Source organism: Rattus rattus, chromosome 2 (assembly GCF_011064425.1).
Source record: "Rattus rattus isolate New Zealand chromosome 2, Rrattus_CSIRO_v1, whole genome shotgun sequence".
NCBI lineage: Eukaryota > Metazoa > Chordata > Mammalia > Rodentia > Muridae > Rattus > Rattus rattus.
The window spans coordinates 212,046,975-212,061,113 of record NC_046155.1 but is presented as its reverse complement, the minus strand read 5'-3'; the positions used below and the strand labels follow the sequence as shown (position 1 = coordinate 212,061,113).

General features: G+C 41.4%; 1 protein-coding gene across 2 annotated transcripts in view; it reads left to right on the top strand.

Annotated features, from left to right (window-relative positions):
- Tmem200a (transmembrane protein 200A) overlaps positions 1-14,139 on the top strand; it is a 79,134-nt gene that overhangs the window by 34,652 nt on the left and 30,343 nt on the right. The window contains exon 1 of one of the 2 annotated variants that reach the window (XM_032894907.1): positions 2,507-2,525. The exons of the other annotated variant lie outside the window; for it this stretch is intronic. Within the exon in view, the coding sequence (XP_032750798.1) occupies positions 2,521-2,525 (5 nt within the window). The 5' untranslated portion in view covers positions 2,507-2,520. Of the gene's footprint in view, positions 1-2,506; positions 2,526-14,139 lie in introns of those variants that run through there. 2 annotated transcript variants of the gene reach the window in all.

Sequence of the window (14,139 nt, the reverse complement as noted above, 5' to 3'; positions counted from 1 at the left end):
AAGAAATATTCAAGTTAATAAAAAAACTATTATACAAATATGTTCTATAAGTAAAATTGTATAAAATTAACAGAGGTTCTTTTTGCCTACGTGCCGATGAAATGTAAGAACGGTTAGATGTGTGTCTCTGTTTCTGGGGTGTTCTGGTGCAGTGAGGACTACCATCAGTCTTTCCTTATGAGCTTCCACAAAGGCATAGAAAGTGAAACGGGCCGTCCTGAGGCTGGCTGCAATGGGAATGTCCCTCGATATAAACCCCAAGGCCTGACAGAAGTATTCGTCATATGTGTTTGTTTCTCTGTGTTGTTTGGATCCTGCACACATCCAATCTCATCTTCCCCTCCTAGCTGCTAAGTTTCAGCCAAGCCTTCTGTAAGTCATAACTCTACTTATACACAATTTAAATGTGTCACACTTTGACCAAAGGGTCATTGCCTTCTCCTGTTTCAGAGATAGATAGATATACATAGATACATAGATATAGATACATAGATATAGATACATAGACTGATACATAAATACATACACAGATACATAGATATAGATACATAGACACATAGATACATGCATAGATACATAGATATAGATACATACACAGATACATAGATACATAAACAGATACATAAATATAGATACATACATAGACACATAGATACATACACAGATAGATACAATTCTGTGACTGGCATGGTGCAGGATGCTGTTATGCACAGAGCAGAAGTGATAGAGGGACATGGATTCAGAGTCACACCGTGTGGTCTGAAAAACCAAACACCACATAATCTCAAGGGAGATTTCTGAATTTACAAAGCACAACCCATGCACTCGCACCTCCTAGAAGGGCTGGAGTCTAACTAACAAAGTAGATGTAAAGGCTTGGCCAGCACTGCTGTTCTTGATATTCCTAGAGGGGCAAGCTCTGTCCTTTTCACAAAGATTTCTCTTCTGTAGCAAAGAGGGATTTGTTTTGCGTACAGTGATATTTATGTTTAATAAACACCGATAATAGATTTGGACTATAAAAAATACTGTCCTTAATAGGAGCAGATGTCCCTTAAAACCAGATATCCACCCATTAGCCTGGCAAATTGCTTCCTGTAGTCTGCTCTATTGTTTGTGAGCCTGTTCTGATCTCCCTAGGTGACGTTTTGTTCCCTCCTTTTTTGTTCTCTGTCAGCTTACCCTCATTAAAGGTCTCTCTGAGCCACCACACTATTGATGGTTTGTACCCAGTAAGTCTTTGTTGTAGGGACCTGTTCTCTGTATCACAAGGCTAAGATCACTGCTTGCTGCCGGCAGTCACTGCTTCGTGATGGAAATCCGGGTTTGCCTAGTTCCCCTTCCTACCGAACGGCCAGCCGTCAGAGTAGCATTGGGTATTTCCGGAGTCACAGGCACTGCTCCTGAATAGCACGAATGCAAAGAATATGGAAAGAGGAAGCCGGGCATAGTGGACCATAACTATTGAATTCAAGGCTAGCCAGGGTTACATGGTGAGACTCAATATCTGACATGTTGGGACAGGGAGGTAACTGGGCTGCTAAAGTGCTCTCACTGCAAGCCGAAGACCTGTATTTGATTCTTAGAACCCAAATTGAAGAAGGACAAGCGGAAGAGAAAGAAAGGAAGAAAGAGCGAGCCAGGCATGGTGGTGTCCACTTGTAATCCAGAGACAGGCAGATCCCTGGAGCTCCTGGGCTGTCCACCTTTGCTTAATAGGGATCTCCAGGCCAACGAGGGACTCTGTCTCACCAGAACAAGATGAGCACCTCCTGAGGAACAAATCCCAAATTTGATTTTTGGCCTCTACATGTATACAACCATGCATGCATCCTCATGTGCATAAAAATGCATTCAGGCATACACACACACACACACACACACACACACACACACACACACACACACACACACACACGGAGATAGGGAAAGGATGAGTGCTTCAGAAATGAATTGGCTATGGAAATTGTACTGGTTCATTCTATGCATTCTTGTTTTCTTCAGAACCAGGTATTAATCATAAGCTCAGGTGTCCACCCTGAAGCCATGACTGCTACCACCTTCTCCGATCAGATTCTCTCACCCCCTTGTCCCATTAGTGAATGGTTATACCCTGCATCCTCTGAAAGTCGAAGGTAATCTGAGTCCAAATGCCTGAGACATTAGCCTTCAAGGCTGAGATTATTAGCTTAACCTACTTTCCACTCAGGGGTTACAGCAGCCACCTAGAACCACAGCGTCCTCTGATATACATCTCCAGCTTGGATGTTCCTGTTACTGCCAGAATTATTTCTTGTCTGTTAGAGAGCTCTTCAGAACTTCATACGCCCAATGCACATAAATAAACCACCGACTTCTTCAGGGTTCTTTCTGGCTGGGGATGGTGTGGGATGCTTCTTTGCCACTCGTGATAACCCCACAACTCAGCCACTCTTTTGCTTCGTTTTCCTTATCAGACAAGTGGATACTGATCTGCCTGGGCTGTTGTGAAGATTAAATCAGGCAAAACAAGTTACAAATATGAGGTAATGTATGTATGTGACTCACTTAGAAGACTGTCTGGCCTGCATCTTAAGTGGTGGACACAATTATTATCTAAACTTATGCTTTAATAACTTACCCAAGAGCCATTTCTTAACTCCACCCTCACGGTCTTCCTTTATATTTTTAAAATAAAGAATCCCTGTAGTTCTGAACACATTATCTGTGATTTTTACACAAAATAGCCAACCCTTAATCATCTCAGCTGCCACGGCTTTATGTTGTCCATGCCATGGCCAAGGTTATCACAGTAGCTGATTAGCCTGTCTTTTGTCTCTCGGAACCCATTCTACCCATCTTTCATCTTGGCTGGCTTGAGGTATTTTTTTTAGTATCTCCCAATGGTTTCTACTGATGCTGAATGCAGCCTTCCTTCCTTACCTGTGTCCTGCTCACCTTTTGGTCGCACGGTTATTAATATCCCAGCATGCCTTAATGACTCAAAATCTCAGCATGCTCCATCCCCTCCCTTATATCACTCATCCCTTCTTACTCATTCTTCTTCCCTACATTGGCTCACATCTGCCCATCTTGGAGGCAGAGTGCCACCATCTCCTCATCCTAGAAGCAACACCCACCCACATTGCGCTAATCTCGTCATTCCAGGGTACGTCAGACCCTCTCACGATGCCGACCCATCAACAAGTGTTTTCTAACACTCCCCAGACAGAACTCATCTTTCTTGACGGGGCTTGTCTATCTAAGCTCTGGGTTATGGACACCCCATTCAGTTTGGTCTCCACAGCTGGTGTTGCATAACTAATTACAGTTGAATGAAGCTTGGACTCTGTAGGACAGAACCAGGCTATATGACCTGACAAGAAGTAGGAAGAAAAGAAGATAAGAACAAGCAGATGGAACTAGTCAGCAGAAGTACACCTTGCAATGGCAAGGCAAACATTTGTCTTGGAGAGAACCGGGGAATCCACAGATTTATAGACAGATGTGTGGGGCTAAGATCCAGTGAGATCAGATATAGTAAGAAGTGAAGGGCAGTCAAGGTAAGGGTTACATAATAAGTCCTCTTATTCTCTTTCATTGTCCCTTGGTTTAAAAAAAAAAAACTTGGAGAGAGAAACATTCAAAGGGGGGAGAAATCAATTCCAGCGATGGAGTGCTGTTTTTAAAGGTGTGTACCTAGCGTCAGTGGAATTGAGAGTAAATAGTTTTCCAATAGTGGATGCCATGGCTTGTAGTTGGAAATGACCAGTAAGTAGAGAAGCAGTGTGTGCTGGGCAGTGGTGGTTTCGTACCGGTCTTTGGGCCTCCAGTGCACCTGCATGGAAGGACCCAGGGATCCGGTTCGGCAGATGGCACTGCCTCGCATCACGTGGCCTCAGAAGGCCGTTCTTTGTCATTTTCTATACACACACAGTGTTTAGACAGGGCTGCTGCTCAGAACAATGGCCTTGATGCTCTCAAAGAACAACAGTTCTTTCCTCAGGTGGGTTATTTTTCAGACTTGTCACGTAAAGCAGGGAAACAGTTGCCAGCTTTTAAAAAAACAAAAACAAAAACAAAAACAAAAAGGAAAACAACCTGAAATGACTAGAACATCTCTAGATGAAACTCTAGCTTTTTTATTTATTTAATTTTTTTTTTATGACTTCTTCCAAGAGCTATGTGGGTTTCGGTCCAGGGGAATGTGTTTCACTTTGTCCAAATGTGCGAATACATTTTTAAAATTATACTTGAGAGCCCTGGGTTGTCCTCACTTGGTTAGAGCTTGCCTAACAAGCTTGTCTGGCGTGCATGAAGTCTAGTGCTCCATCCACCTGTAATCCCAGCACTCTGGTGGGGAAAGTTCAAGGTCACCTTTGCCTCACATGTGGAAGCCATCCTGGGCTATTTGAATCAATCTCTCTCTCTCTCTCTCTCTCTCTCTCTCTCTCTCTCTCTCCCTCCTCCTCCCCCTCCCTCCCTCCCTCCCCTCCTCCTCCTTCCACCCCCCCCTCCCTCCCTCCCTCCCCCCCCTCCCTTCCTCCTCTATTCCTCCCCTGTCTTCCTCCCCCTCTCTCCCTCCCTCTCTCCTCCCCCTCACCCCCCTCTCCACTAACATCTCCATGCACCAATTATCTATGAGATTCCCATCTGTCCTTCTGAGTGAGGACTTTTCTCCCTGTGTTGATCTGACAGGCTAGTACTGCACATAGATCTTCATTAGATTAGAATAGCAGGCGGGTTTCAATCCCCAGTGTTTATACACTGCTTTGCTATTGGTGTAAAATAGCAGTCATGCAGAGCGCCATTTATAATTAGTGATTCAATTAACTGTACTAGAATCTGTGTTCTGCTAACCACCATTAAGGTTTACAATGGATGTTTGTTCACTTCTCTGAAGTCTTTTAACAGCCTAAAAGATTCAGATTCTGCCACCCCTAACTGGGATCCTGCCACTGATGCCGAAAGCTGGAGACCATAGGAACCTTGCTCAAGGACTGATCAGAGCTGGGTGTTTCACAACTGTCATATTGAAATCCCCTTCTGCTCCCACAGAAGGGAACACTAACTAACTTCTGCCAGCAGGATCCTGCCTGCCAGGAACTGGAAGGCAGCCTTGGATATGCTCCGCACATCAAGGATGAGGAGCTTTCTCCTCTTTACTTCTGCTCTGGCAGAGGCTTGGGTAATGGCAGGGGCACCCGCCTCCACACAGGCTGCTCCGGGAGGTGGGGGGGGGATTCCTCCTCTACCTTCCAATTACCAGCCCTTTCCTATGTGGGAGGACGTTTTTTGGCCAAGGATTCTCCTCTGGTCTTCATGCCTGGCTGACAGCGCCCTTGCTAATTTACTTTTTTGGCAGCCGGCTTGTGTTTGTTAAGATGTGCAAAGGTGCATGCAAAGCTCTGACATGAAGATTGGCTTCCGGGATTTAGGAACAGAGGTTACTGTAGAAGGGGAAGTGGGGATGGTGCCTAGGCTGCACCTGCCTTCTCCCAGGCCCTGCACTGAACCATAGCATACTAAACTGCAATGAGGATAAACTTTCAGAGGTCATGTGACCCACTGCCTTTGTTTCCCAGCCGTGGGAATTGAGGAGAAAAGCTTGAATGATTTGCCCAAGACCACAGAGCCAGCCGAGGCCAGAATTCTGGTCTACTCTATGTAACATTCATATCTCTAAACACTTTGAAAGTAGTAGATACTTGAGTATGTGTATGTGTGTTATATATAATATATATATTCACACACATATATGCTACATATCATATATCACTTATATTTGACGTATATGATCTATATCATATACATATTTGGTGTATATATTATATAGTGTATATGTATATATATGGTATATTGACTATCTTTCTTCCTGCATATAGGATGCAGAAACTCTCCTTTCATGTACAATAAAAGAAATACAGATTAAACTATAGAGCCATGCTGGCTGGACTTGTTCCGAATATTGCAGCTAGGTTGAGTTGCCCAGAAAAGGGTCATTTGAGAAGCTTCCACCTTTCCCTAGTGAATAGAACCCTTAGTTGAAATGTCAGGCAGCTAAAGCATGTCAAAATCAATCTGTAATTTCGAAGGCTGTGGAAAAGCAGTTCTAATCGCCTGCCGCGGACAGTCTGTTCCATTATACAATCTGAAACATTAATAGCAGATCCGCAAAGGTGAGCTCAGGAAGAACAGATCTCACTATGGCTTCTTCAGAGAGAAAGAGGCGATTTGAATGTAAGAGGCTAAAACTATGCCATGTCCTGCTTGAGAATATTCCGTACTCAAGTAGTTTTTAAAAATTCCTATTAAGCCTGCTATTAGAAAGTGTTTTTAAAAAAAAGAATAAATGAAATGGAAAAAAAATGAAATTTCTACTGATAGCAATTGCCTTTGGTTGGCTGGTTAGATTGCAGAGGTGAAGAGGGTAGGATAGGTTCTGCCCATCTCCCTCTCTTGATTGCACCCAGGAAGGTAACAAGAGCAGGACGGAACCCTGATCTAATCAAAGGCAGATATTACATTAAATGGCAGTTTGAAGCACTGAGACAGTAGCATTTTGGCTTCCTTAAGACAATCATGGCATGACAGTGGTTCGAAAGAGGACAGAGACAGACATCCAACTTGTCAGGAAGACGTTAATGGCTAAGGCTCAGCACTCACATTGCCAGCTTTCAGTCTTGAGTAAATACGAAGATAATGAGAAAGGACGTTTGATGCTGAAATAATTTTAAAGAAAGGTTAGTTGTGAACCCCCCCCTCTCTCTCTCTCCCTCCCTCCCTCCCTCCCTCCCTCCCTCCCTCTCTTCCTTTTTCCATCCCTCCCTACACCCCCCTTGCTTAGAAGTATCAACTAAAACTTAAACGTTTTCTTTCTGCCTCTTCACTTATTAAATTGATACTCCCTACTTTTATGGATATGAGTTGAGTTGTACCCTGCAGGTAGTGGAGTTTCTGAAATGTTGGTAATGGTTCAAGAAATAAGATGATTTCAAAAACCCCTATGGCAGCAATGTATAGACTTTTGTTTGCTGATATTTTAGTAGGGCTTTAAGAATCTTATGCTTATTTTGGATTCCAACCAAGTTCTCAAGCTAAGAATATTCCAAAGTGATGAGATAGAGTCAAGTGAAAAAAAATTTATGAAAATAATACCCGTTCTTTAAAAATTGCATCAACTAATCTAGAGACATAGATAGACTGGAAGTCAGCGGTCCTCTCTAGATGCCAGCTCTACATACAGTGAGCACAGCTTCATTTTTCCTTGGATTAATTACTTAGCACTAACAGAGAATGAACACAGGACTTCCTGGAGGCCGGTTAAGTGTTTTTCCACTGAGCTATATCCTCCAGTGGTTACCATATCTTTCCTGTTATTAAATACACAAAACTAGCTATATAAAGTCGTATATATGCATGTAATATTTACAAATTCAGGATTATTGTAGTCTTATGAGACACAGTTCCTTTTGTAACATTTAACAGGAGTGGGATTTCTATATGTTTTCCAATCTATTAACATCTACTTTGATAGTGGAAACTTCCAGTTGGACAAAAATAAGTCGATTTGGAAGCACTCAGATTTAATATTTTCATATCGTCTTTAAATAAAAACATACTATTCTAGGTCCTTCCTCTCATCCTGTGATTCACCTTCCCTCCTCAGACATAACTGATACGTTTTTTCTTGATATGTCTGCAGATAATGTTATTATGAGAATTGTTCTGCATAATTTAAAATTTACATGAATATATTTCTATTCCATATTCTCCTGTCTTGCTTTTTCACAAAATGTTATTTCTTGTAAATTAACGAGACAGACTCCTGCATCCCTGGGTGACTAGACTGCTGAATGGGATTAGGCAATTACATCACTCAACCTGATTATCTTGGATAGCGTCAACTGTCAACTTGACTTACAGCTAATAGTTACCTACAAGGGGAGTCTCAGTTGAAGTTGGTCCATGGGCATCACCATTGGGGGGATCATCTTAGTTTGCATTGATGTAGGCGAGCACAGCCCACCATAGGCAGCCATGTCTACAGGCAAGTGGTCATGAGTTGTATAAAAAGCCAAGAGTGAGCCTGAGTGAGCCTGCAAGCAGCATCCAGTTTCTACTTCAGTTTCCCTGCTTAAGTTCCTATCCTGACCTTCTTCAGTGACCGTCCTTGGCCTGGAAGTGTAAGTCAAACAAACCCTCTTCTTCCCTAGGATAATTTCAGTCTGAGTGCTTTATCACAACAGAAACACAATAAGAACACTAATAACTTCAAGTTCTCTGCACCAAAATTGTAGTGCAGTAGACCATGTCTTCTCACACGCACATAGAAACTTCCTGTCGTTTCCATCTCCAAGTAGAATGGTGATTATTCCACACTTACTAATTATTGCAAATATGGAACTTACACTCCCGGGAGAAGAGATCAAACTTTGTTCTACAGCTCGTTGCTGCTTTCTGCATTGTGAGCCTCTTGTATTGGTTGAACACAGGTTTGTTCACTGTGTTATATTACAGTGTTAAATTGTTGCTGTTTTATAATTACCCTTTCAACCTTAATAATGTCTTCATTCTTTAAGTTTATTTTGTATAAAGCTAATACAAAACTTTAGATTTTTTCCCATTTCTTGTTTCATATTATTCATGTTTTAAGTTTGTGCTTTTGGAAAATCTGACTAAATGCAACCTCTTTGGCTAGTAAGGATTACTGATACATTGATTTATTTTTACCATCCATTTTTTCTTTTTACTGGCCCTTTTATATGCTGACACCACTTTGGTGACTTCCTGGTTTTTAAATTTTTCCTTCTGATGCTTTGAAAATTATATATTTTCATTATGATGTAACTTAAAACATTATTGTATTTCTATTTGAGTGGTTATCTTTAAACATATATCATAAACTAAGCATCCTGGCAGTAAGAGCATTTGATGGTGCCATTAACTAATATTTTATTTAAATAATACAAAAGGATCTTATAGAAATTTAATTCCATTTATCCCACTCTTTTCTTTCATTATTATTGCCTAGCATGTTCCCTCCCTCTTTCATTTTCTTTAGAACTTCACCATCAATCACATCTCCTACTTTAATAAACCATTTCTATTGCTAGTGACTTGTTATCATGTCAGCTTCTTCTTGCTTCATATAAGCGCTCTCTCTCTCTCTCTCTCTCTCTCTCTCTCTCTCTCTCTCTCTCTCTCTCTCTCTCTTTTCTTTCCTGACTCAGTTTCCTTCTTAGTGCCTTATATTCTTTTGTAGTTGTCTTTATGAGAAGGTGTGAGGCAAATGCCATTTCCCTTGCTCCCAACCCTCAAATGAGTAGGCTATACTTAATTATTTAGTATTTCCTACCCTTTCATGAAGACCTTGCTCCCTTTACTTCTGTCTTCTTCGTTTATTTTAAGAAGTCTATTCTCAAACTTGTTTGCTGGGCAGTGGTTGCATACACATTCACTTGGGAGGCAGAGGCAGGTGGATCTTAGAGTGAAGGCCAGAGAAACCCCGCTTGAATCACAAAGACCACCACCACCACTACCACCACCACCACCAACAACAACAATAAACATGTCCCCTGGTCTTTAGCTTTCCTATCCCTGCCTATTCTCCTTGTGCTTTTGGCTTCACTATGTGGTGTGAAGGAATAGTTCTTCTATTCTTTCCCCTTTCTCTCCGTCATCTTTTTCAGTCCCCTCCCATTTCCTCTTCCCTCTCTTTCTTATCTGTACTTGGGACATAGTTTACTTTACTGACTTGATTGATTCTTTTTCACCAGCTATGGAAGTTTCCAGGCACAATTCCTCTGAATTCTCTCTCTCCAAATTTGTCTATAGTTTCTTCTAGAAGGAGGCTATCTAGAGAGGTCATTTGGGGCCTTTAGCCCTATGCAGTATGCCCTTTCTCATTGCCAATGCTTGGCTCTTCATGTCACTCAGAAATATCTTCCAGTCACACTTATCTCCAGCAGTGAAGACTCTGAAGTTCCACCAAGCCACACACACTACAGTCTACTGCTTTCATTTCCCTCTGCAAGGTCTCTTTCAATAGCCCCCTTCTTTTTGCAAGCATCCCATTGTATGTTTTCTTCTTCTTCTTCTTCTTCTTCTTCTTCTTCTTCTTCTTCTTCTTCTTCTTCTTCTTCTTCTTCTTCTTCTTCTTCCTCCTCCTCCTCCTCCTCCTCCTCCTCCTCCTTCCTCTTGTTGTTGTTCTTCCTTCTTGTTCTTGTTCTTCTTGTTGTTGTTCTTCTTCTTGTTCTTCTTGTTCTTCTTGTTCTTCTTCTTCTTGTTGTTCTTGTTCTTGTTCTTGTTCTTGTTCTTGTTCTTCTTCTTCTTCTTCTTCTTCTTCTTCTTCTTCTTCTTCTTCTTCTTCTTCTTCTTCTTCTTCTTCTTCTTCTTCCTCCTCCTCCTTCTTCTTCATCATCATTAATGCATTTACTTTCTTTACATCCTGACTGATGACCCCCCCCAATCATTTTCCCCTCACCTACCCTCCCCACCCTACCCCTACTTATTCCTCCTCCCTTACTCTTCAGAAAAGGGGAAGCCTTCCATGTGTATTAACCAACCTTGGCATATCAAGTTGTAATAAGATTAGGTACATCTCCTATTGAGGGTAGATGAGGCAGCCCAGTTAGGGAAAAGGGTATCAAAGCCAGGCATTCGAGTCAGAGACAGCCCCTGCTCCCAATGTTAAGAATCTTAGAAGAAGACCAAGCTGCACAACTGTTATATTCCTGGAGAGGTCATAGGTCAGTCCCACACATGCTCTCTGATTGGTGGTTTGTCTATGTGGGTCCCTATGAACCCAGGTTAACTGATCCTTTGGGTTTCCTTGTGGTATTCTTGACCTCTCTGATTCCTACAGTCCTTCCTCCCTCTCTAAAACAGAATTCCTAAGCTCTTCCTAATGTTTGGCTAATGTTTGGTCTCTGCATCTGTTTCCATCCATTGCTAGGTGAAGCCTTTCCGATGACCGTTATGCTAGGCTCCTGTCTGCAAGTATAGCAGACTATCATTAATAGTCAGGGGCAGGCTCCCTCACATGGCAGTTCTTCTTGTACTTCTTTGTTAATTCATCATTTGTTTTCAAAGTTACCTTCCTACTGGTTTTTCCTCATCCTTGGGTTGTGAGTCCTACTATTTGGGGATTCTTCTGACTATCATAGTGACTATTTAGTGATGATGCTTCTTTTTCTTACTAACCAGGAGCTCCTCTTTGGCAGATCTTGTCTTCTGTAAACCCTGAGTTACATCAGTTTCTACAGGTATCTGTGGGTGCCCTGCTGTGTTTCTACAGATTTTATTAGATAAGGAGACATATTTTTATTTTACGTTCCTATGACCTTTAGACTTATAGAACATTTAATGTGGCTTTTCTCTGCACAATATCTTCAAACTCCTCACAAAGATAAGCTTCTTTGTCATGGTACTGAGACAATGACCAAAGTTTTCTTACTACCTCTTGGCAAGATTAGCCTTCTCCTTTATATTAGGTTGGGGATTGAACCCAAGGTCTCACACATACTAAGCAAGCCCTCTTCCACTGAGCTGGTTCCTAGCTGGCTATGTGGCTAATCTCTTGGAGCCTAAACTCTATATAAAAGTTCCAACCCCAGGTCTCTGCCCTGTGTGTTTGTATGGTTTTCCCATCACCCATCACCACACACTATAGAACACAAAGCAAATCATAATGATCAGTTGGATGTGGTTGGTAGCTTATGCATGTAATCTTAGCAAGAGACTGAGACAGGAGGATCACTCTGGGTCTCAGGCCATACTCAACTATATAGGCAATTAAAAATATATGTACCTAGACTAATTCAAATTATGAAAACATTAAAGTGAAAGAAACAACAACTTTCACGGAGCAAAAGTTGAACCAGTGTGCATCGGAGGGAGAGATTTCAGGATTGTGCTGGAAGTGGAGCTTCAGTTGAGAATGAAATAGAAAGGTAAACCTTCTTTAGATAAACCTACATGGGAACTTTTTAAAGATCATCATTATAAGACATCCATGGGTGGGTGCTCTTTCCAACCTTACTGAGTCTTACTTGTTGAGTTCACTGTTCAGTGAGAGTGTAGTGATTATTTGCTGTGATTCTAACCCATAGATGATGATTTTTGACCTATTAGATCTATCCATGTGAAATATCTGATGTCTGACCACTTTCCATCTGAAGTATCGGCAATTTAACCTAGTGCAAACTATGAACAGCGTAGCTAATTCCTTCTCTCTGCTTCTGTGCACACCAGCTAAGCTTTCAGGAGAGCCCAAGGCTCATTTGTGGACCTTGACATTCTATAATTGGAAATAATGATTTATATAATCACAGTATCACCCAAGGGAGCAAAATATCTGTTTAAAACTACAGAATTGGGATAAAATATCATCCTTGATAGCATGTATTTTAAAGCAGAAAGGCAGCGATGTATGTGTGGGATTTTATTGGATCATTACTTCAGAAGCGTGCAGGGACTGCTCTTCTTATGTCTCCTAAAACAGCTCTGCTTTGCCCTCCCCTTGAGTTCATTTTTACAAGAGGTATTCGAACAGAGGATGGGAAATCCCACGTATTCACCTGTTTGGTCTTAGTCACTTAGCTGTCCAGATGAACCTGGGCTACTTGGGCTGCAGAAGAAAACAGTGGGACATCATGGATTCCTACCATAACACACAGTTTGGAGCCAGTATGTGCTTTCTGTTGTAGCCTCCTCTGTGTCCTGGGTCCGATATTGTCCCTAGGTGCCCTAGCTCACTACCATGCTCAGCCCAGATGACAGATGCCCTTATGCACCATTTACCCCTCACTGGGTGGTGGCTTCTTCATGCATTCCATTCACAATAAGCATTGTTCTTGGCTGGTTTTGCTTAGAGCCTCCAGAAACATTATTTACATTAAACCAACATGAACTCTTCTTTATCTTTGCTCATTCGGTAACTTCTAGGAAAACATGGACATTTCTTCAAAGTAAGTTTATACTGGAGGAGGCCATTAATAGTCTCAGGACAGGCTCCATCAGAACCACATGCTTTCAGATCTTCTGTGTCTAGCATTTCCCTTTGGCAACTTTCCATGGCATAGCATAGCCAAGGCTGTCTGTCTTATTTAGATTTGATTTTTTTTAAAATACACAGATTATACCATAAATATACAGAAGGAATGTAAACTATATTGAAGTCTATGTTGATCACTAATCCACTGAAAACCAGACCCTCGCCATGATTTTGAAGCCTTTGTGTGTATCTCCTCTCTGCTTTCAATCCTGATCCTTGCTTGTGTGTGCAGAGTAACACACACGTCGTGAAGCATTTGCTAGTCTCACATGGGTTTCCAGTGTAAGTGCTAAATGCAGCCTTGGAAAGTCATTTATTACCCACAGGTCATTGAAACAACAAACAGTGCAAGCTCACTGACCAGCGAACTCAGCCGTTAGGATTCCTTAGGGTTGAAAAGATCATTCAAGCATCTCTTATAAATATAATCTTTAAAAAGTTCCTGTAGGTTTAAGTACTTAAGAATTCTGAGAGATATTTAGATAGCCTAATGGATTGTAGGTTTTATATACCATTTTTATTTAGATATGCTGAATAAGAGAATGCTTTCATCACTATATGTTGTTGCTGTCTTTTTTTATTTCTGAACTGGAGATTAAATCCCGGACCATGAACACTCTGGGCAAGCAGTATACTGCTAAGCTAGCCCTAAGTTTTACTTTTAATTTGAGGCTAGATCTGGCCTTAAACTTGAGATTATCCTTTCTACGTCACTAATTCTACCTTAGTCTCTGTCTTGTTCCTTTTCCAGGCTCAAAGTTGTAATCTCTACAACTGTGTATAATGTCTTTAATTATGAACAAAACTGCATTCATTTGATTTTACTTTTCCGGCTTTATTGCTTAAACCTAAATTTTTGCTTAAACATACAAACTCCTCTTTTTCAGCGAGTATTTAGCTCAACTAACGATCTTTCTTCTTACCCTTAAGATTAAAATCTTAGAAAGAATAGTTCGCCATGACTATCCCTGTGTCTTAGCTCATGAAAGGCTATTTTTCATATTTGGCTCTCTTTTAAGTGTTAAAATAAGCCATAAAGAGTTTGGAGCCTGGTACTCAGTCTTGAGCACAGCATCCTTGATTTTGATAAAGCATTCTGTCTC